Source organism: Nerophis ophidion, linkage group LG07 (genome assembly GCF_033978795.1).
Source record: "Nerophis ophidion isolate RoL-2023_Sa linkage group LG07, RoL_Noph_v1.0, whole genome shotgun sequence".
NCBI lineage: Eukaryota > Metazoa > Chordata > Actinopteri > Syngnathiformes > Syngnathidae > Nerophis > Nerophis ophidion.
The window spans coordinates 50,632,847-50,656,001 of NC_084617.1; the positions used below are offsets into that span (position 1 = coordinate 50,632,847).

Sequence of the window (23,155 nt, forward strand, 5' to 3'; positions counted from 1 at the left end):
TTTTACAAGGTTTGTGCTAGGGCTGCGAATCTTTAGGTGTCCCACGATTCGATTCAATATCGATTCTTGGGGTCACGATTCGATTCAAAATCTTTTTTTTTTTTTTAATTCAACACGATTCTGGATTCAAAAACGATTTTTCCTGATTTAAAAGGACTCTCTATTCATTCAACACATAGGATTTCAGCAGGATCTACCCCAGTCTGCTGACATGCAAGCAGAGAAGTAGATTTTTGTAAAAAGCTTTTATAATTGTAAAGGACAATGTTTTATGAACTTATTGCAATAATGTAAATTTGTTTTAACTATTAAATGAACCAAAAATATGACTTATTTTATCTTTGTGAAATTATTGGACACAGTATGTTGTCAAGCTTATGAGATGCGATGCAACTGTAAGCCACTGTGACACTATTGTTCTTTTTTTTATTTTTCTAAATGTCTAATGATAATGTCAAAGAGGAATTTTTAATCACTGCTATGCTGAAATTATAACTAATATTGATAATGTTGTTGATAGTATTCATTTTTGTTTCACGACTTTTGGTTTGTTCTGTGTCATGTTTGTGTCTTCTCTCAATTGCTCTGTTTATAGCAGTTCTGAGTGTTGCTGGGTCAGGTTTGGTTTTGGAATTGGATTGCATTGTTATGGTATTGCTGTGTATTGTTTTGTTGGATTGATTAAAAAAAATAAAAAAAATAAAAAAATCGATTTTGTTAAAATGAGTATCGATTCTGAATCGCACAACGTAAGAATCGCGATTTAAATTCAAATCGATTTTTTCCCACACCCCTAGTTTGTGCACTTTGAACAAAATATAAAGTGTGATACAGTACTGTAGATCAAACAAACATGCCAAAAGGGTGATATTAACAAGTCAAAACAATGCCTTTTGGTGCCCACATAAGCGATCAGACATCTCAAACAGCCTTAACTTTAACGACCATATTGAAACAAAAACAAACAAAACAAGTAAAATTCACTTTCAATGTCATCGGCAAATGAGCCGCTGACGATAGGAAAGAAAGGAGCAGACACCGGAGGAGAAGGGGCCGTGAGTGTGTACTCTTGAAAGAGATGCCGCTGTACAAAAGGTAGTGTCTTCTCCTCCGCTGTGATGTAAGTCCGCTTTGGCATATTTTTCCAGAAAAGTCTAGTCTTATTGCATTTAAAAACTTGCTGTGGTACGAAGCCTGCTTCGTCAATCTCTTCAATACGGCAAGCACAAAATGAATGAAAAAGTGCCTATACACAGAGACATGGTTTGCACAGAGGCATACTTAGCTCGATCTATCATCTATCCATATATTTTCTACCGCTTGTCCCTTTCGGGGAGTGCTGGAGCCTATCTCAGCTGCATTCGAGCAGAAGGTGGGGTACACCCTGGACAAGTCGCTACTTCATCGCAGGGCCAACACACATTGACAACATTTAACATTCGGGCCAATTTTGTGTTCCCAATCAACCTATCCCCAGGTGCATGTCTTTGGAGGTGGGAGGAAGCTGGAGTACTCGGAGGGAACCCACACAGTAATAGATAGTTCATAAATCGAAAAGTTTTCAAAAGATGGGTTTATAGATCGAGGTTCCATGTATAAGAAGATCTCCAATAAAATTGTTCATGGATAAAATGTGTGGTGTATAAAATGTTTGGTACCTTGAGGTCTTCTCTTTTCAGGTCTTGTGCTAAGTCTTCACACAGTTCTCTGCATAACGAGAATTGCTCCTCAGGCCTGTTTAGTTCCTTAAATGTTCTGTACGTTGCAGGAAAAGTTTGGGGACAAAGACACAACAAATAAGTGGGTGTGGATACGTAGATTTTATTTAACAGAAGAAAAAAACCTACCTTTCTGTGCTCATGCTTTTCCTTTCTTCATTCCTGTATGATATGAGATATGAGTATCTTATGGTATAGATTTTGAAGACTGGGGATTCAAGTACTGTACCTCACAATGTGCGTGGAGCCCAGACCCAGGGACACCTGCATGAAGTGATGCCAGGCCGTCTCTGAGAACAACAAAGACAACAACGCCATCTGCTGACCGAGATGAGCACAACTACTGATGCTCAGGGAGTTCAGCATCTTCTCGCTCACCTTTCCAATGCCTGACACCTGCGCACAGAAACACGATGCAAGTTCAAATATTGCTGCGGCAAGTCATTCGTCACATCACACCAGCAAACAATTGCACTCTTTTTCACCGGTAACACTTTGTGTGAACTGAAGTGTGGCGTACTTTGCGAACTGGGAGGTCCTGGATGAAGTCCATGACGGCCTCTCGGGCGGATGGCAGTCTGTACTGTCCGTTGGGCTTGTTCTTGTCACTGCACACCTTGGCCAGCATCATGTTTGGCGCAATGCCTGGAAGGAAAAGGGAAGCATAAATGAACATGGCATGTTTTGCTCCACATCTGGTAAAACATAACATTAATACTGATGCAAGTATGTTGCTGATATTTAGTGGTGTTAGATTATGCAGAATTGGGAATACAATCCAACCAGTATGACCCAAATAGTTCTGAATTGTCATTCATGTTTATTTATTGATTGTTGTCATTATGGTCGGGGGTGTAGAAGTGTGGTGCACCTTGTCTCCAGTTAACCAAACATGCATGTTTATGGAATGTGGGAGGAGGCCGAAATACTCACAGCAAGCTGTCCTGCTTTTATCAAATAAATCGCTCCTAATATTTTTACTTTGTGCACTACTGTTTTTACGTACCATCACAGTGTAGCTTTGAATGTGTGGCTTGTACTTAAAAGTAATGAATTTATTTTGGCGTATTAAGACAGAAAAAATCTGCTTATCTTTGGGTGATTCAGTAGTACCTCAATTTACAAGCTTTAATTGGTTCTGTGATGGAGCTCTTAACACAATACACATCTCAGTTTTAACGTCTCCCATTGAAATTAATTATCCATCCATCCATTTTCTACCGTGTATACCCTTTGGGGTCACGGGGGGCGCTGGTGCCTATCTCAGTTACAATCGGGAGGAAAATTAATCAAATTTAATTGGTTTGGTCCCCCCAAAACTACATTTCAACATGTAACATGCATTTTAAAAATAAAGCATTTACCGTAGATTGATTTTTCGCAGGTTCCGACTGTGTCTTTCTTACCCTGAGGGTATTTTGCTAATATCTTCAAATTGTGCGTAAAAATGCTGTGATTCAGGATCAAAATGCTAGCAAAACAAATACTACGCAATACAAAATTGCCTGTAGTTTTCTGTAGGCTTAAAACAAGCCCAAAATCACTACTGTGTCAATTTTGGGGGGAATTTTAACCGTAGACATCGTTTTTAGGTCCAGATCTAAGATATAAGAGCCAATGTTGTCAGCATTAAAGGGAACCTTTAAGACAATATTTTGTGCCATTCAGTTTTTTATTTTGCATTTTCAATGTATGACTATAATTTGAATTTGACAAAGGATATACTTGTCATCTCTGTTCCTTAAGTTAGCTGAAATGCTACACTGGAACTTCAAATAAAACAAAATACTTATTTTTACAAACACAATTTCGATCAAGCATTTGCCTGATTTAAAACTTTTCTTTTATATTTAGTAGTACCTCATTTTACGAGCTGAATTGGTTTTGAGACAGAGCTCTTCATTCAAATCACTTGTATCTCAAATCAACGTCTCCCATTGAAATGAATTGAAATCAAATTTAATATGTCCTCACACCCCCAAAACAGCACAATCTAACATGTACTGTAACTAACTTAAAATAAATAAATAAATAAACAACTTTTAAACAAGAAATACAGTATAAAAACAATACGATAAAATGTACTAATAACAACTATAGTAGTTTATGAAGTAATGTAATAAAAGTATTCACTTTGGAGAGTGGACTGCTTCTTTGTCAAACACAACATCAGCAGCTTTTCCATGTTTTCATGAATAAATCTGTACCCTTAAGATATTATTTCAACATTTTTGGCTGGCTGACACTGATACACTCGAATTTCTACGCCAAATTGGCACCACGCTTGGTCATGATTGTGATTATTTATTTATGTAATTAAATAAATATCATCCGCTTCTTCTTCTCAGCACTGTCCTCCACACTCACTTTCCCGGCTCCAATTTTGGAAAAACTAAGTTATGTCGATACTAGCGAGTAAAGACCCGATGTTATAGGCGGATCTTACGGGGTTCACTGTGACATTCGCTACACCAGCTAATGTAATATTTTTGCGGTTTGGATATTATTTCAACGTCTTTGACTGGGGTTATGTTCGCTCTTCTGAATGGTACAGCCTTTTGAATGGCCTCACCAAATCGGTAACACTGTCGGTCATCTCAGAACATTCAATCAATCGCAACTGGACTGTTTTGTTTGTCTGAGAAGATGTTTCGCCTCTCATCCCATCCTATTCGGATTGAATGCCCTGAGATGACAATAACCTGGATAAATGAGAACATTCATTTACACTGTCGGTCATGTTTTTGTTGATTTCTCTTAATTAAATGAAAATCATCCCTGTCTTCTTCTCAGCACAGTCGTTCTCACTAACTTTCTTTGTTCTAATGGATGGAAAACAAAGTTATGCCGATCTCCAGCTTTAAGCTAATGCTAGCAAGTACTACTAACTAAAACCTTTGCTCGCAACTTGAAGCATAACAATCAACCGAGAGAAAGTTCATATCTCTAAACACTCACAAGTTGGGGCACTTTTAAGTCGAGTTGTCGCTGAGTACTGCTTTTCTTCAACCCCCGCCACCCCTAAAAAATAAATGATATGCAAAGAGTGCCTATAGGCTTGTGAGATCGTTCGCTTTTTCCTTCAACAACAATACTGATTATTACTCACGGCAGACTTTGTGAAAGACAACACACATAATAAAACAATCATAATCACTTACTGTACAATGTCTGCTCTCAATATAATGACGACTAATGAAATGTTCATATATTCCAGTTTAGAGGAAGAATGAATCATAATCTCACGATGGGTTAAAAAATGTTGGGTGCAAACAAGTGTCTTTTTGTGTTTTTCTTGCCTTTTTTGTGTCTTAGCTGGCTCTCAAAGTTGACCAATTTTTCATTTTATGGCCACAACCTTCTACTATCCAGGTGAGAAGCATGATTTAAAATCCCCAAATAACTTTTAACAGCTCTTATCTCAAAACACTCTTAAATTAGTCTCTAATATGATCAAATAAAACAACAGATTAAAGAAACGTCTTTGGCCTTCCCGAGTAGAACTAAAAGGACTTAATGCAACACAGGTGGACAAGAAATTATTTAAATGTCGCTTTCCTCCCACCTGCACTTGCAGTCAGCATGGTCTTCTGCTCAATGCGGAAACGCATCTCTCTGACAGCCTCTTCCACTGACGTCCCAAAAACCTCAGTGGCCGGACCGGTCGCATCACCTGCTCCAGAACCCGACAAAGCCTCAGACGAACTCGGGCTGTCCTCAAACAGCACGGGTGAGAAGCCTTTTACCTCGGATTCCTGGGGGTGCTCAAATTCCTCTGAACCATTAAAAAAAATATACATTGATGTAACACAAACACCATCATTTATTAAGTTTTCTGGGTAATAGAGTCCTGCCTGTAGCCGTGCTGCTGGAGCTGTAGTAATGTGTCCGTGAGGCCTCTGGCCAGCTCTTCCTTTGTTCCAGGTGCTCTGTAAAGTCCAGATAGGCTTCATCCAGACTCACAGGCTGGAAAAAAGGATCATAATCTGCAAATATCTGCCTGATCTAAAAAAAGGGTTAGAAACACATGAGCCATTAGTTAAGGGGGTGAACTACAAAAACAGCTGCATAGTAAGTCTTTCCAAGCTCGTGTTTATGCCGCAGTGTCTCACTCACCTCATTGCTCACTGATTTATATTTATTAAAATTGCATGGAACGATGATTAGGTCGGGGCAGAGTTTTTTGGCTATGAATCCAGGCATGGCGGCCCGAACGCCGAACTTCCGAGCATGGTAGTTGGACGTGGACTGCAAAAAGGACAGTAGAGTTTTGACAATATAAGACATCAGCATTAAACATAAATTAGGGATCAACTACACCAGTGGCCACTTTTTAGATCAAATAAGATCCAATACAAGCGGAAAATAATTCATATTTTGAATTGACACTGTGCAAGTGGTACTCTCCCAAAATGTGATACAGTGGAACGTCAATTTAGAGTGTTTTGATATAAGAGTTCATTGTTATGCTGTAAGTTGCAAGTAGGGCATTGCGATATATCGATACACTCGATATATTGCGGGTTTGTCTCTGTGCGATACAGAAAATGATTATATCGTGATATTCGAGTATATGTTCTCACACAGTTGCTTTTAGCTGCGGGCATTAAACTGCATGCGTTCCTTCCTCTTTCTTGTCTCTCCTTCAAACAGAGACAAGCGCACCTTCTTACCTACGTCACATATGCAACGTCACACGCCCTCCCCGAGCAGAGATGTAGCGGCATGGGTAACATTAGCTGTGATGCTAACGGTGTGTTGCGAGTGGTAATACAAAAGAGAGAAGGCGCAAATCTGGTAACAAACGGAGGAAGAATTAATTCCCAAGAAAAACGTCTGGCGGTGGTTTGGCTTCAAGCGGGAACATGTTGGAACATTTATACGGCAGAAGCGTTGCTACCAAAAGTAGCAGCATTGCTAATTTGTAGCATCATTTGAAAAGTCACCCGCTAGAGAATGAAGAATGCTTGAAACTGCATGTCAACATCTCCGTTGGGTGCCACACCCACAAAATGCCGAAGCAACAATTTCCACATCAACACCGTAGGACATATACTATTTGATATGCAGCTTATTTTTATGTGACATTTATTGAAATATCTTGTGTGACATCATGCACAAAAGTGCACTGTATTTGTTTTAAACTATTGTAGTGGCGTTCTGTACAAAAAGTGCACTTTAATTTAGTGTTTTTTTGATATGTCATCTTAGTGACATCGTGCACAATGTACACTCATAGCTTGTTTTAAAATGTCTCTGACAAACTTGCAATTTCTGTTTTGAAATGACATGAATTTTTGTGCCACTGCTTAATAACTGTTTGATAAAATACAGTTTTGGTCAATTGACTTAGTTGTGATTTCCCTCTCTGCATGAAAGTTTAAAATGAGCATATATATAAAACCTTGCTCTTTGGTTTTAAAGCTGTACATGGACAGGCACCCCATTATATCTCGTACCTCATCCTAACTTACAATCCTGCACGCGCTTTGAGGTCCGAGAGCCAGCTCCAGCTCGTGGTGCCCAATACCAGACTTTTAATTTTAATTGGTTTCACCCTTAAAATCGTTTTAATCATAATTATTTTATATTGTTTTTATATTGGTTCTATATGTATTTATTTTTTATTTTTGTTTTTATCCAGTCATTGGTGGAGCTCAGGGTAGTATTTGAATGTTGTTTTTAATATTGTTGTGCAGCACTTTGGAAATATTTTGTTGTTTAAATGTGCTATTTAAATAAAGTGGATTGGATTGGATATATTAATGCAGTAAGAAGAAGAATGTTTCAATGTAGAAACATAGAATCATCATACTGCTGTGATTATATGCATAAGTGTTCATTCAAAGCTAAGGCAAAATATCGAGATATACATTGTGTATCGCGATTTGTCCTAAAATTATCGAGACATTAAAAGAAGGCCATATCGCCCAGCCCTAGTTGCAAGCAACATTTTGAGTTACGGGCGTACACGCCATTAGCTGGTGTGGCAAATGTGACAGCGAACCCTGTAAGATCTATCTAACCATTCTGTTTTACTCGGTAACATTAGCTTGTAGCTAGAGGACGACATACACTTGTTTTCCAACCATGGGAACGAAAAGTGTGAGTGTGAAGGACAGTGCTCCGAAGAGGAAGAAGTGGATGATATTCATGCAATTTAAAAAAATAATTAGTGAACGTCAGTAATCGATAAACAATTAATTCATTGTAAATAAAGTAATGCAGACAGTTCTAAAATTTGGCTGACTGCATCGAGCCACCTTATCGAGAGATCCGACCAGCTCCTCTAATACAGGGCACTTATAGTCCATTTTTGCACACATTTTCATAATTTAATAAATGCGATAATTGTTTTTTTTTTATTCCAAATGCATTGGGGGTTTTTTTAAGTTGCAAGTGATACATGCTTATTTAGTGATATACATAAATTAAAGATGCATCAATAATCCATTGTTAATCTTATCGTACTGTAGCTCATAAATCATAATGGAATTGTGAAGTGCCCAAAGATTCCCAGCTCTAATTAATATAGTAATCAAGTCAACTATCGATGAGTTTGTTCGATTAATTGAGTATTTACACACTTTATAGCTTCAATCCGTATTTTAAGGAAATAGTTTACATTTCAAAAAAATCTGCTTGCTCTAAGTATCTTTTTTTTTCATAAATACACATTATCAACATTGAAACTGCATTTTTAACACAATTGCATTAGGAAAAAGTAAAACTAACAGCAACAGAATATAAAACAAGACTTTTTTCCAATCAAATTAATCGATTAATTAGTGCAGTCCTATTTAACTTTATTGTTTATTATTATGGTGTAGAGGTGCATTGCACGAGAAGCGATTCTAATATTCTTCTGTTTTTATGTATATTCATTGAATTTTGACTTTTTGATGAGTCACACATCTTGCATCGCGGTTCAATCAACCATTAAAGTCTAAATGAATGATGACATAAATACGCTTTTCGACCTACCAGCATGCTCATGGATCCTACAGCCATAGGCTTGTGCTTCAGTTCAGGACAGTCTCTGGTCTCCACCGCAGCGTAGAAAGCGTCCATGTCCACGTGCACAATCACACGGCTTAGATCGCGCCTCTTCTCCAGCTCAGAGACCATCCTTTCCACCTATTGAGAGAGTGTTGATGAAGTAACAACAGAACATCTGTTTACAGAATATTGTCCCGACTTACGTGAGCTTGCGCTTTCTTTAACTGTTGCTCTGTGATTTGTGCTTTTTGAAGCATCATTTTTTCAATGCGCTGGTTCACCTGCTCCTCTCTCCTCAGCTCATTCTCATAAAACTTGGATCCCTTCAAAGGAAGGGCAAGGGCAGAAAGCATTAGAACGATCTATCATAATAACCTGCACTAGTACATCTTCCCAGGTCTATACATCAGTGCATTGGGAATATGGGATTGTTACACAAGGCTGGACACAGTGGAAATCTCATTTGAAAACTGTCCACGGCACCTCCATAATAAAACATTTGTACTTCCCTGAGCATCACTTTTGTGCAGTGGAGACAGCTGGATAGAAGGTGTTTCAAAACAACCCCGACTAGTTTCGTGACTAACTAACCTTTGATGACTCCATGATGATCTTGTTGATTTTGTCTCTGTCAAGACCCTGCATACCAGCTTTGTTGTCATTGAGGGCCATTCTGGAGAGGAGTCCTTCTCCTCCTTTGCTGGATAGACTGCCATTTTCCATCCTGAGGATCTGACCACTGATGTTGAATTATAGTTTCCGCCAACAATAACAATCTCATTTGTTACTCAAAAAAAGCCATGGAGCGTCATAAGCCATTATGAAAATATGCATGTGTAAATAAAAAGTAAGTAATTAGCTACTAAAATCGCGGACAAATATGTCCGAAATTCAACGTTTGAAAATATGAGTGGCTCTTTGGCGGCAGATCCGGGTTCGTGAATCGTCACAGGAAATGCTTAACTTCCTTTTCCTGTGGACTCTTCGCCAGCTGTTTTTTATTTTCAATGTTTTTATTTTTTTTATTTTCTCTCTTTGCTTGTATGAACACACTAACGATTAATATATTATTGTCTGTTATTAAAACAATTAATCAAAAATGATTTCAAAATTTCAATATTGAAAATCTCGCAGGTTGTTTTTTTTTTCACAGCAATGGAGTTGTGTTGACTGTTTAAAATCAAAGATAATTATCAAACTGTGTTGAGTAAAGAATATTGGTTTTGGACAGTCATTGTTTATTGTTAATTGTTTATTGAGGATCCCCATTAGCCGGAGGGTTGTGGGGGAGACCCTACCCCAAGTGGAGGAGTTCAAGTACCTAGGAGTCTTGTTCACGAGTGGGGGAAGAGTGGATCGTGAGATCGACAGGCGGATCGGTGCGGCATCTTCAGTAATGCGAACGCTGCATCGATCCGTTGTGGTGAAGAAGGAGCTGAGCCGGAAGGCAAAGCTCTCAATTTACCAGTCGATCTACGTTCCCATCCTCACCTATGGACATGAGTTTTGGTCATGAGCTTTGGGTCATGACCGAAAGGATAAGATCACAGGTACAAGAGGCCAAAATGAGTTTGCTCCGCCGGGTGGCGGGGTTCTCCCTTAGAGATAGGGTGAGAAGCTCTGCCACCCGGGAGGAGCTCAAAGTAAAGCCACTGCTCCTCCAAATCGAGAAAAGCCAGATGAGGTGGCTCCGACATCTGGTCAGGATGCCACCCGAACGCCTCCCTAGGGAGGTGTTTAGGGCCCGTCCAACCGGCAGGAGGCCCCGGGTAAGACCCAGGACATGTTGGGAAGACTATATCTCCCGGCTGGCCTGGGAACGCTTTGGGATCCCCCGGGAAGAGCTGGACAAAGTGGCTGGGGAGAGGGAAGTCTGGGCTTCCCTGCTTAGGCTGCTGCCCCCGCGACCCGACTTCGGATAAGTGGAAGAAGATGGATGTATGTATGGATGGATGGATGTATGTATGTATGGATGGATGGATGGATGGATGGGCATTAGCCGTAGCACAAACGCCAGGCGCGTCTTGCTGGGGTCCATTTCAAATATTCGAAGTAAAATACTAATACACAGCTCTAGTTACAAAACATACACAAATCCAATTACAAATAAAAGAAAGGAAAAAGAACATTCTTAAAATAATTAAAGAATAGCAGTACACAGATCCAGTTACAAACACATACGCAAATCCAGTTACAATAAACGACAGGAAAAAGGGAAAGGAAAAAAAAAGAAAAAGAGAAAAAAAATGTTCTCAAACTCATAACATGAAAGATTAATTTTTAAGTCTAAGAAGTAACTTTACATGTTTCTTAATTTTTTTTTTTTTACTGGGAATAGTCCTAATATTTAAAATGAAGAGTATTCCATAATAAAATGTTTCTGTATACAACAGTGCTTTTCATGGAATTAGTTCTTGGTCGAAGCTCTAGTTGTGAATATCTGAGTAATAAAGTCATTTTACCTGCTCTCACCTCTCCTGGTTCTCACATCACTGGGGTAACAAAACGGCAGCCATGCGGTTTCACAACACTGGTACTGTAGTGGTGAACATCAATCAGCATTATAACCAATCTGCTTGAAAAGAGCTGTAGGGTACTTGTTGTGAATAATGTTTTGAATAAATAACAATAAGAACTTTTTATTATGTTTAATTATTACGTCTAGTATAATTTATACATCTGTATAATGCCAGATAAGTAATTTGCAAACCAAACGTATATATGGTTCCGTGTTATTTCTGATTAGAAATAGCAAATATGGATACAAAAATATGGATAGATGTTGATAGTCCAACTCATACTGACTACTATACACAAGCCAGGGAAATTATATCAGTAGAAAAATCTGCATTTAGTTTAAATAATAATGAGTCATATCTTGGAATATGAGATCCATTATTTAAATTTGTTTTAACTATTAAATGAACATGAATACGACTTATTTTATCTTTGTGGAAAATATTGGACACAATGTGATGTCATTCTTACATACTGCACATTTATAAATGTTTTTATTTATTTTTTTATATATGGCAGTAATGATAATGTCAATGAGGCCTTTTTAATCCCTGCTATAGATAGATAGATAGATAGATAGATAGATAGATAGATAGATAGATAGATAGATAGATAGATAGATAGATAGATGGATGGATGGATGGATGGATGGATGGATGGATGGATGGATGGATGGATGGATGGATAGATAGATAGATAGATAGATAGATAGATAGATAGATAGATAGATAGATAGATAGATAGATAGATAGATAGATAGATAGATAGATAGATGGATAGATAGATAGATAGATAGATAGATAGATGGATAGATAGATAGATAGATAGATGGATGGATGTAAGAATGGATGGATGGATAGATAGATAGATAGATAGATAGATAGATAGATAGATAGATAGATAGATAGATAGATAGATAGATAGATAGATAGATAGATAGATAGATGGATGGATGGATGGATGGATGGATGGATGGATGGATGGATGGATGGATGGATGGATGGATGGATGGATGGATGGATGGATGGATAGATAGATAGATAGATAGATAGATAGATAGATAGATAGATAGATAGATAGATAGATAGATAGATAGATAGATAGATAGATAGATAGATAGATAGATAAATAGATAGATAGATAGATAGATAGATAGATAGATAGATAGATAGATAGATAGATAGATAGATAGATAGTACTTTATTGGTTCCTTCAGAGGAGTTCCCTCGGGAAAATAAAATTCCAGCAGCAGTGTACAGAATTGAGATCAAATTTAAAAAGTAAAAGTAAATAATGGGGGTATAAATGGAAACAAAATAAAAAAATATTACAATAAAAAGCAACAATTAGAATAAAAATATAACAGTAAAATAAGAATATAACAAGAGAAACTAGGCAGTAGTGACCATGTTATGAAAAAGTATTGCACTGTTATTGTTTTGCATCGATGTCATCCTATAGTATCCCCCTCCCCCAGAGAAGAGTTGTACAGCCTAATGGCGTATGGGACAAATTAATTTTTTAGTCTATTAGTCCATCACTTGGGATGATATGCTATGTTGAAATTGTTATTATTACTGATACTGTTGTTCATATTATTCATTTTTGTTTGACTACTTTTGGATTGTTTTGTGTCAATGTTTGTGTGTCCTCTCAATTGTTTCTGTTGATTGCTATACTGAATGTTGCTGGGCCGGGTTGGGTTTTGGAATTGGAATTGCATTAATATGGTGTTGTTGTGTATTATTATGTTGGATTGATTAATTCAAAAAAGAAGAAAAAGAAAGAAACAACGAACATGTGCACTTTGCATTTAATATGTTTTAAGCGGTAGAAATGGATGGACGGATGGCTAGATAAACAAAATGTTTTTAATATGATTAATATGTTTTAAGCCAGGGGTCACAAACCTTATTGAAACCAAGAGCTACTTCTTAGGTACTGATTAATGCGAAGGGCTGCCAGTTTGATGCACTCTTAAATAAATTGCCAGAAATAGCCAATTTGCTCAATTAACCTTTGATATATATATATATATATATATATATATATATATATATATATATATATATATATATATATATATATATATATAAATGGGTATTTCTGTCTGTCATTCCGTCGTACATTTTTTTTCCTTTTACGTAAGGTTTTTTGTAGAGAATAAATGATGAAAAAACACTTAATTGAACGGTTTAAAAGAGGAGAAAACAGGAAAAAAATTAAAATTTAATTTTGAAACATAGTTTATCTTCAATTTTGACTCTTTAAAATTCAAAATTAAACCGAAAAAAAGAAGAGAAAAACTACTTAATTCGAATCTTTTTGAAAAAATTCAAAAAATTAATTTATGGAACATCATTAGGAATTGTTCCTGATTAAGATTAATTTTGATGACATGTTTTAAATAGGTTAAAATCCAATCTGCATTTTGTTAGAATATATAAACAATTAGATCAAGCTTTATTTCTAACAAAGACAAATCATTATTTCTTCTAGATTTTCCAGAACAAAAATTTTAAAACAAATTCAAAAGACTTTGAAATAAGAATTAAATTTGATTCTGAAGATATTCTGGATTTGACAGAATATTTTTTTGAATTTGAATCATAATAAGTTTAAAGAAATATTTCACAAATATTCTTCGTCAAAAAAACAGAAGCTAAAATGAAGAATTAAATTAAAATGTATTCATAATTCTTTACAATAAAAAAAATAAATTTACTTGAACATTGATTTAAATTGTCAGGAAAGAAGAGGTAGGAATTTAAAAGGTACAAAGGTATATGTGTTTAAAAATCCAAAAATCTTTTTTAAGGTTGCATTTTTTTCTCTAAAGTTGTCTTACTGAAGGTTATAAGAAACAAAGTAAAAAAAATAAATGCATTTATTTAAAGAAGTGAAGACCAAGTCTTTAAAATATTTTTGGGGATTTTCAAATTCTATTTGGCTCTCAGAATAAAAAATGTCGAGCAGAGCGAGACCACCTTGCTAGTAAATACATACAATTTTAAAAATAGAGGCAGCTCACTGGTAAGTGCTGCTATTTGAGCTATTTTTAGCACAGGCCAGCGGGTTACTCATCTGGTCCTTATTGGCGACCTGGTGCCCGCGGGCACCGCGTTGGTGACCCCTGTTTTAAGCGGTAAAAATGGATGGACGGATGGCTCGATAAACACAATGCTTTTAATTTGAAGAACATTACTTTTAGTGTTCCGGTGGTGATACGAGCTTGACGGTGCTCTCCTTCAGGTACACAGTAAAGCGTGGCTGCGGCTCCTCCCCCTCGACCCAAATGACAAGCTAGCGTGTCCTACGCTCTTGCTAACTAGACCGCGGAAATAAAGCAGCGGCGCTGAGCCTTTCATCGTCATTCGTAGCTTGATAGTTGAACATATCGTCACAGGGGCTCCGCGCAGGCCATTTCTCAACCAACACTTCTTTCGGGTAGCAGGTCCGGAGCAGCTGGGGCCGCGACCAGGAGCAGCCGCCACAAGTTAGACGAGAAGTTTACATTCGTAGTTGTTTTGTTTGACAGCTAACTGTTATATCGCTAACTAGCTTGTCTGCTTGCTCATCGGCGTCAGGTTCAAAGCAAAGTTGCGATTGCCCGGTCACGATTGTCTCTCTTTTTACGATAACCGTCCGCCGCTGATCTTTAAACGATAACAGACCGATAACGCAACACTGCTGACTTTGTGTTGATTTCAAAGCTGTCAGCAGATTGTTGCTGCGTGGAGACTATTATCTTGTTAGTGTAGAGCCAGGCAGCTCTGTGCGTAAAACACACGTAAATTGCGTTCTAATCTTGGATTTAAATGTCCGAAAAGAGCTCATCCTCCGGCTCGGATGAAGATGTGGACCCAGAATCTGTGCAACCTGTGGAGCTGGGAGGCGTTTTGAGCAAGGTATATTTCTGCTTGTAGTCGAGATCAATCCTGTGTGTTAAGTTTTCTTGCTCTACGTGTTTGTTTACAGTGGACCAATTACATCCATGGATGGCAGGACCGATGGGTTGTGTTGAAGAGCAATACTTTGAGCTACTACAAGTCAGAGGATGAAAGGGAATATGGCTGCAGGGGATCTTTGTGTCTCAGCAAGGCTGTCATCACAGTAAGTTATGCTAGAAAAACTTACTCTAAGTCTGTGGTCTTACTGAGTGAAAATTAGTCAATTTATAATCTTTAGTAAAACCTCAAAAAACACTTTCAATCAATCAAAGTTTATTCATACAGCCCTAAATCACGAGTGTCTCAAAGGGCTGCACAATCCACAACGACATCCTCGGCTCAGATCCCACATCAGGGCAAGGAAAAACTCAACCCAATGGGCTACAATGACAAATCTTAGAGGGGACCATTGCACTTTGGACGTCGAGTGGATCTATTTAATAGTGTGAAAGTCCAGTCCATAGTGGGGCCAGCAGGAGATTATCTTGAGTGGTGACGGGTCAGCAGCGCAGAGACGTCCTCAACTGATGCACCGATGATTGGTGCACCCCGGGTCCCGCCTTTGAACAGATAGCGCGTCATTTGTGGTCACCTAATCTGTGCCCCCCCCTCTCCAAGAAGGAGAGTGGGGCAGAGCAGAAAAGAGACGGCAGATCAACTGGTCTAAAAGGGGGGGGGGGGGTCTATTTAAAGGCTAGGGTATACAAATGAGTTTTAAAATGGGATTTAAATGCTTCTACTGAGGTAGCATCTCTAACTGTTACCGGGAGGGTATTCCAGAGAACTGGAACCCGAATAGACTCTATAGCCCGCATACATTTTTTGGGCTCTGAGAATTACTAATAAGCCGGAGTTCTTTGAACGCAGATTTCTTGCTGGGACATAAGGTACAATACAATTAGCAAGATAGGATGGAGCTAGACCGTTAAGTATTTTATACGTATGTAGTAAAACCTTAAAGTCGCATGTTAAGTGCACAGGAAGCCAGTGCAGGTGAGCCAGTATAGGCGTAATATAATCAAAACTTTCTTGTTCTTATTCTTGGCTCTCCAGGTACCACCGTAATGACCAATGTTAAAATACAGTAGCGTAGTGGGCCTAAATATTAATTAAAAGCAAGTATATTTATTCTCATTTTCCTTTATTTAACCAGGTAAAACTCATTAAATCTATTTTGCAAGCGTCACCTAGAGAAGAGGGAAGCAAAAAAATGGTTTCATAAATGCATCGACTAACAACAAAAACAGGAGCGGTCCCACACTTTTGTTAAAAGTGTGTTTACAACATAAACATAAAAACACACTAGTTAAAAATGTAAATATTTCAATAAAACAAGTTAAAAACAAGTGCAGTGCTCAATAGAAACAGCTTCTTGATCCTTTAAAATGGTGTAAAATTCCCACCAAATTATTAGTTCAAGTATCCTGAGGTCTGTTTGCAGTTCACTGCCTAAACATTAGGCAGCAAATCTGAAGGCCTTTTTTTACCGAGACTTGTGTCGGACTGACAAAGATGGACAGTTTTCTTTTGCATACAAAGTGCAATGGTGGACAAGGTTGCCACTACCTGTAATAAAACGTATGGCACAGTGATATACAGTATCTATTTTTTTTCCAAATAAATGTTGGGTGCATTTATAAAAAGCAAGTCTCTATAGTCTAGGAAACGCTATAAAAGTGTTCAGAATTAAGCGTTTCTTAAGTTGTGGGGAAAAACAGGATGTTTCTGAAAAATAAAACCCAAATTTTAAGTTTACCCATAAGTTTTTCTGTGATTTTAAAAGACAAATTCTTATCAATAACAATCCCCAAGTACTTCTATGTTGTGACCATTTCAAGTTCAATCTTATGTGCAGTTGATATTTTTGGAATGTACAATGACAGTTGTTTGCCATTTGAAAATAACATGACCTTTCATTTCTCTGCATTCAGCACTAATCTCAACAGAGTCAACAGGGACTGAACAACATAAATAGCATAAAGCTTAAAAATGGAACGCAGCATTTGACACATTATCACAGTGATTATTTACATAAATTGAAAACTACAACAGGCTTAATATGGAACCCTGAGGTACACCCTTTAAAATTTTTGGCCACTGTAACATTGCATACAGTTTGAACAGTAACACTGTGTTTGAATGTTAATTAAGTGATATTTTGGCATGTACCACAAGATGGAACTGTGGCACTGCCTTATATTCATCCACATCGATCTGTCATAGGTATCGAGCAAAGATCGTTTTAAAAGGGAATCGATCGATTTTTCCGATATTGGAAAAAGAAAAATATTGGATTTAAGAACGCAGACTTTATATGAAGTTGAGCACTTTTAATGATAAGTCTGCATGGCGTCATTTAAACAAAAATAGTGGATAGCTACAATGGTTGAGAAAAGGCATAACAAACGCCTCAAGACAATATGATTAATTACAACACAACAACTTTCATCTACAGCATGATTGCAAAACCACAACAAATACAAATGCCACAACACAATATTATAAAGCTGCAACACAAATTTACAAGCCACAAACAAAGTGACAGCGGAGCTGGTTGCGGAGACAGACCAACTTGCGGAACACAACAACTGGCAGCCAAGGAAAGTCATTTTATTAGAAACAGAAAAATAGAAGAGATGGCTATGAAAATTAGGAAGCAAGGAGCCAACACCATCAACAGGGAAGAGGGAGCACACATGCTTCCGCACACCTGGAACGCTCTGTCGCCAGGTCGGAGATCTGATATTTTACGGTGGGTCAGGCAATTTTATTTAGCTGGACTCTGCTCTTAAAATGTTGGTTATTGTACTTTCTTTGAAAACTTATTGAAAATTGAAAATATGAGCAGAAATGGTTTCCTCTTGTTAATTAAATCTTAAGTGTAATTGCACTTTATTCATCTTAGGTGTGAATGCATTGGCCATTCATTTTTTATGTTTTTCTAAAAAGTTACTGAATCATTTTGGATCATTCTAAAAATATTATCGTCCCTGAATTGAATTGGCTACGAATTATGAATCAAATCTTTAAAAGCAATCGTTACAGCATTAGTGAAGAGGCTGTATAATTTTGCAGGAGTTGTTATTGGTTGATCCTACCTTACCTGATCCTAGCATGCAGTTATCTCTTCAGCCATTTCTCAAGATAGGGCAGTAAAGATTAACTTTTTGCTGAGTATTTTATTAAGATAAAGGGCAGGACATACTCCAGCAGGTAAGCACACCAAAGCTGTCCTGCCCCAGCAGTCAGGGAGGTACAGACCCAATCTGTTCCAAGGCAAGTTTTTGCACTCGCAACTTGGATTCAGTGTTTCTTGATGTATAATGTCATCTAGAGCTGGGCGATATGGCTGAAAACTGCATCACGGTATAAATGTTTTATATCGGTCGATATTGATAATCATTGATAATTTTTATGACCGATCGAAAATAAGGACCTGCGGGAAATATATATTAAATATAAACATTTGTTTTTAAAATTCAACCTTCCTCTAATTATAATACCTTTAGCTATCAAAACAGAAAGGAAAGGAAATGTCAACGCAACCTTTGAAAACAAAACACTCAATGTGAACAACATTTTAAAATCACATTGAACATTTGACAAATAGCCTCTTAAAATTAAGGTGCAAAAATAAGGAATACACTAGAAATGCTTAATTAAGTGTAACAATATAGTGCAAAGTGTAAAAATGTCAACAGAGAAACCTGAGAAGGGTGAACGTGTGGTGCGGTATTCCTAATTACGAGCGCATTGGTCTGACTATGGTCCGTTTAAAAAAGTAAAAAAACTGCCATATTGTCAAAGTGACTTTTCCTGATTTATCATATATTAATTTGCTCTCTGCAGCACTTATATTTACTTTCTCTTCTCACCACATGCAGAGAATCAACCGGGAGACACAAGATGGCGCAACAAACTTTGTAGTTGATACTGTTACCTCACTGAGCTTTGAGCGTGTCACGCCCACTGATCAGCGAACACTTCCTGTGTTGCTCGGTGAGCGAGTGCCTTTGTATATGTAGCCAACTTTGCTTCGCAACTTTCTGTTTTTACAGACTAATAAAAAAACATTTAACGTTTTATTGAACATATTTTTTTTGATACGATGTGTCCACTGCGATATATATTTTTATCGCCAAGCCCTAATGTCTCCTTATGCAGGCCTCACATTTTTTTCCCAGATAATCCCACACCCTTAGTTAAATATTTACTTTTTTTCTGAGCATTCTACTACCACCCGGCACAGAGACCAAACAATTTGTTCTACTGTGATTTGTGCAATAGGATTAAAAGGCCCGCATCAGAATTAGGATCACAGGATCACAATGTGAGTTGATTTTTCTGGACCTCCCTACTGTTGTGAATTAGGCAAGGCACATTCTTTTTTATAGATCACAATTTATATGCAGTGCAATTAAAAGTGCTTTATATGCTTTAAAAATCTAAAAAATTAATTAATTTTAAAACCAAAAAGTACTGATAAAATACTTTCAGTTCTCATATGCACTGATAAAAATAAGTGTTTTTAGCCTGGATTTGAAAATTGCCAAAGTTGAGACCTGTCTCACATCTTCTGGAAGACTGCGCCAGATTTTAGCAGCATCATTAATATGACGTGACCATGTCTGAGATGGACTTTGGCACAAGACCATGAATAGACTTAATTTTCTGGTTCTAGTCAGAACTCGAGCAGCAGCATTCTGAATGTATAGCAGCTGCTCTGCAGCTTGTAAAAGAAAGCCCGGGGAGAAGGCCATTACAGTAGTTTAGCTCAGGAGTTCCTAACCTTTTTGAGTTCGGAACCCAACTTTTCCAGTGGCCCAGGTCCCACTCAAAAAAGTTACACCGTTTTTCTTGATTTTAATCTTATTCAATAACTACATTCAACATACTTACAGTTTAACAGGATGAACCTTGTCAAATGATACAAAACTATGTTAATCACAAATATTATTATCAAGGGTTAGGTCAGGCTGATTACAAAAATAAATACTAATAAAAATATACTGCAAAAGAAGACTGATGAAAAATACATTTAAATACAATTACACAGTAATAAAATACATTTCAACGATATGAACACATTTGAATAATAATGCATATGTTTCTTAACTAAACTGTAAATACAATTAAAATAGAGTTTCCACACTTTTCTTGTAATTTTAGCGCTTCAGAAACCTCTCTATCACTCCGACTTCTTCTGTTTGTTTGATATTTTCATTACTGCCACAAGTGGTGGAACGGAATATTGAAACTGAGGGCTGCTGTAGTTCATACGACCACAGCTGAGAAACAGATATTTTTTGGAGGCCCACTGGGGGCTGCTCACGGCCCAAAAATGGCCTATGGTTAAGAAACACTTGTCTAGCCTGCCAGAGACAAAAGTTGTCGTTATGGTTGCACGATGTATGTTGTAATATATGTAAGTTTGGCAAACGATAAAAATTGTCATATTGTGATAATGCATGTTGATGACACATTGTAGTTGTCCCGCAAATATGACAGCGACAAATGAATGACGGCATCCTCAACTCACTGTAGTTTCCTTGCTAGCAAGCTAGCGGTTAATGTTCCTTCACAGTGCAACTTCTAAATCAATAATAATATAATAATAAGCAAATAAACTGTGCTTCTTTGAAGTATTACTATAACTGGAGGACTAAAGCACAACGACTATCTAAACATGCTCCACTACATACCATACAGTAGGAGGGGGAAAAACATAGCTCCAAGCTAAACTAGAGCACTTGAATGTAAACAAATATAGACCGTAACGATAAGTATAATATCAATATGCAACAGGATTAAAGCGATATTTTGTATTATCACAAAATTGTTTTTTGTTATTGTTTACATTCTCTGGAGATGGAAACTAATAGTAGTTTTTGCTTTTGTTTAGTTATTTTTCACTATTTATTTTATTTAAAATGTTGTATGCAATAAAGGGGTATAAAGAAATCATTTTAATTATTAATTGATATTGTCGGATTATAGTTGTGAGCAAAAACCTGAATATTTAATGATTCTGAGAATTTTAAGTCAGAACATTGGTATGGCCAATTCTGCCCCTGTAAAGTAGCTACTTGGTTTTGAATTGTTACTCAAATTGTAGTATGATCCAAAACTAATGTAACGCATTGAAACAACAGGAGAATAAGTGCTTAGTACATTTAACAGAAGTATAAATGGATAGATTGTTAGAGCAGAAAGTCCATCCATCCATCCATTTCCTACCGCTTATTCCCTTCCGGGGTCGCGGGGGGCGCTGGCGCCTATCTCAGCTACAATCGGGCGGAAGGCGGGGTACACTCTGGACAAGTCGCCAGCTCATCGCAGGGCCAACACAGATAGACAGACAACATTCACACTCACATTCACACACTAGGGCCAATTTAGTGTTGCCAATCAACCTATCCCCAGGTGCATGTCTTTGGAAGTGGGAGGAAGGTACCCGGAGGGAACCCACGCATTCACGGGGAGAACATGCAAACTCCACACAGAAAGATCCCGAGCCTGGATTTGAACCCAGGACTGCAGGACCTTCGTATTGTGAGGCAAACGCACTAACCCCTCTGCCACCGTGAAGCCAGAAAGTAATAAGATATTAACAGTAAATATGGTTTTGAGAAAATAATCCAACTGTAAATTATGTAATATGTTACCTCATACAACAGCAGCTGAATTAGGAGCATTTGTAAGCTGTTTTGAAAGGGTTGAATGGTATATAATATATTGTAATATGTATTGTTATCGCAAAAGACTGCAATACATATCGCAAGGCCATATCGGCCATTCCAAGTTGCCTTAGTTAAGTAAGAATGTCGAACAATGACCTACACAGCCACTTCACATAAATATACATTTCTAGTGTCCTTGCTGTCTAGGGACACTGTGGCATGTGTATCCAGGAATGTAAAAACAAATGTCTCCTGCTCTTCATGCCGTTGTCTATGACACATTCATTAAGGTGCAAATTGACACCAGAACTCCATATGTAAGCACATTGCACAAGAAATATGATCTCCTGACCATTCCTACCATGCACTAATTGAAGTCAGATCAGTACAAGCTGCTTTGATGCTGCCCCTGAGAAGCTGATGTTTTTTTTCTGCTCGTAGGATTCGGACAAAACTGCTTAACTAGCTTCAAGGAAACTTTGAAGCAAAGTAGAGCAAATATTCCCAAATAGTTTGTTATGCAGTAGTTTATTCATGTAACTTAGCGATTAGTTTCATGCAAAATTCTGCTTTTAGGGGAGGTTTAATCGTCGTCATGCATGACATTCCTAAGCAAATCTCTTAAGATTTGAGTAAATCATAAAACTTTGGCACCGTACCCACTCGAAAGGATCATCTCCACGATCGTTTTTTGTTTTGTTTTTCTGTTTTTTGTGGTAGCAGTGAGGTAGTTGGCACTCGCATAGCGACTAAACTGTTGCCAGTCTGTGTCATGGTTGCTCAGTAAATGGCTCAAGCCACAATAATTAGTAGTCAGCAATGAAAGAAGAAAATAGACACTACATCATGAGAGTTAGGTTTGAGTAGAGATACGTACTGAATTTGGTGCTGTTATAAGTACCGACCGAAATTCGTAGACTCAAGCAAAATCAAATGGTGACATATTTTGATGTCTTTGTTGCGCGTGACGTCACGTGCGATTGCACCGGCTCAAGCTCATGCAAAATGCGCTTACTTGATGCTAATTTACATTGGATGTGGCATAGACATGTTACTGATTAGAATTAACGATTTCACATAGTGATTTCAACACCTCCAAATTTGGTAATTAAAACTACAACTAAGATGCATGTTACAATCAAAAAGCTGTTGTGTAATAAGTACTACACTTACAATTATAAATGCCTTGTAGGACTTAACAAAATAAAAGATTGCCACATTCAACTTAATGGCAAATACTACTTACTGCTAAGGCAACACACCCTACTCTATACATTCCTGCCATCTAATG

The 23,155-nt window shown here is 37.5% G+C and overlaps 2 protein-coding genes across 4 annotated transcripts in view; one reads left to right on the forward strand and one right to left on the reverse strand.

Annotated features, from left to right (window-relative positions):
• Positions 1-9,672, reverse strand: part of polk (polymerase (DNA directed) kappa) — a 28,869-nt gene extending 19,197 nt beyond the window's left edge. The window contains exons 1-10 of the mRNA XM_061906338.1: positions 9,309-9,672; positions 8,921-9,040; positions 8,703-8,855; positions 5,835-5,966; positions 5,573-5,723; positions 5,284-5,493; positions 2,239-2,363; positions 1,948-2,114; positions 1,848-1,880; positions 1,659-1,755 (exon numbers count right to left, since the gene is read on the reverse strand). Coding sequence (XP_061762322.1) covers positions 1,659-1,755; positions 1,848-1,880; positions 1,948-2,114; positions 2,239-2,363; positions 5,284-5,493; positions 5,573-5,723; positions 5,835-5,966; positions 8,703-8,855; positions 8,921-9,040; positions 9,309-9,440 — 1,320 coding nt within the window. The 5' untranslated portion in view covers positions 9,441-9,672. The remainder of the gene's footprint in view (positions 1-1,658; positions 1,756-1,847; positions 1,881-1,947; positions 2,115-2,238; positions 2,364-5,283; positions 5,494-5,572; positions 5,724-5,834; positions 5,967-8,702; positions 8,856-8,920; positions 9,041-9,308) is intronic.
• A 4,859-nt stretch (positions 9,673-14,531) lies between these two features.
• Positions 14,532-23,155, forward strand: part of LOC133556431 (ceramide transfer protein-like) — a 55,530-nt gene continuing 46,906 nt past the window's right edge. The window contains exons 1-2 of one of the 3 annotated variants that reach the window (XM_061906343.1): positions 14,532-15,142; positions 15,213-15,347. In XM_061906343.1, coding sequence (XP_061762327.1) covers positions 15,053-15,142; positions 15,213-15,347 — 225 coding nt within the window. In that variant the 5' untranslated portion in view covers positions 14,532-15,052. The remainder of the gene's footprint in view (positions 15,143-15,212; positions 15,348-23,155) is intronic. The other 2 variants (XM_061906342.1, XM_061906344.1) reach the window with 2 other exon arrangements.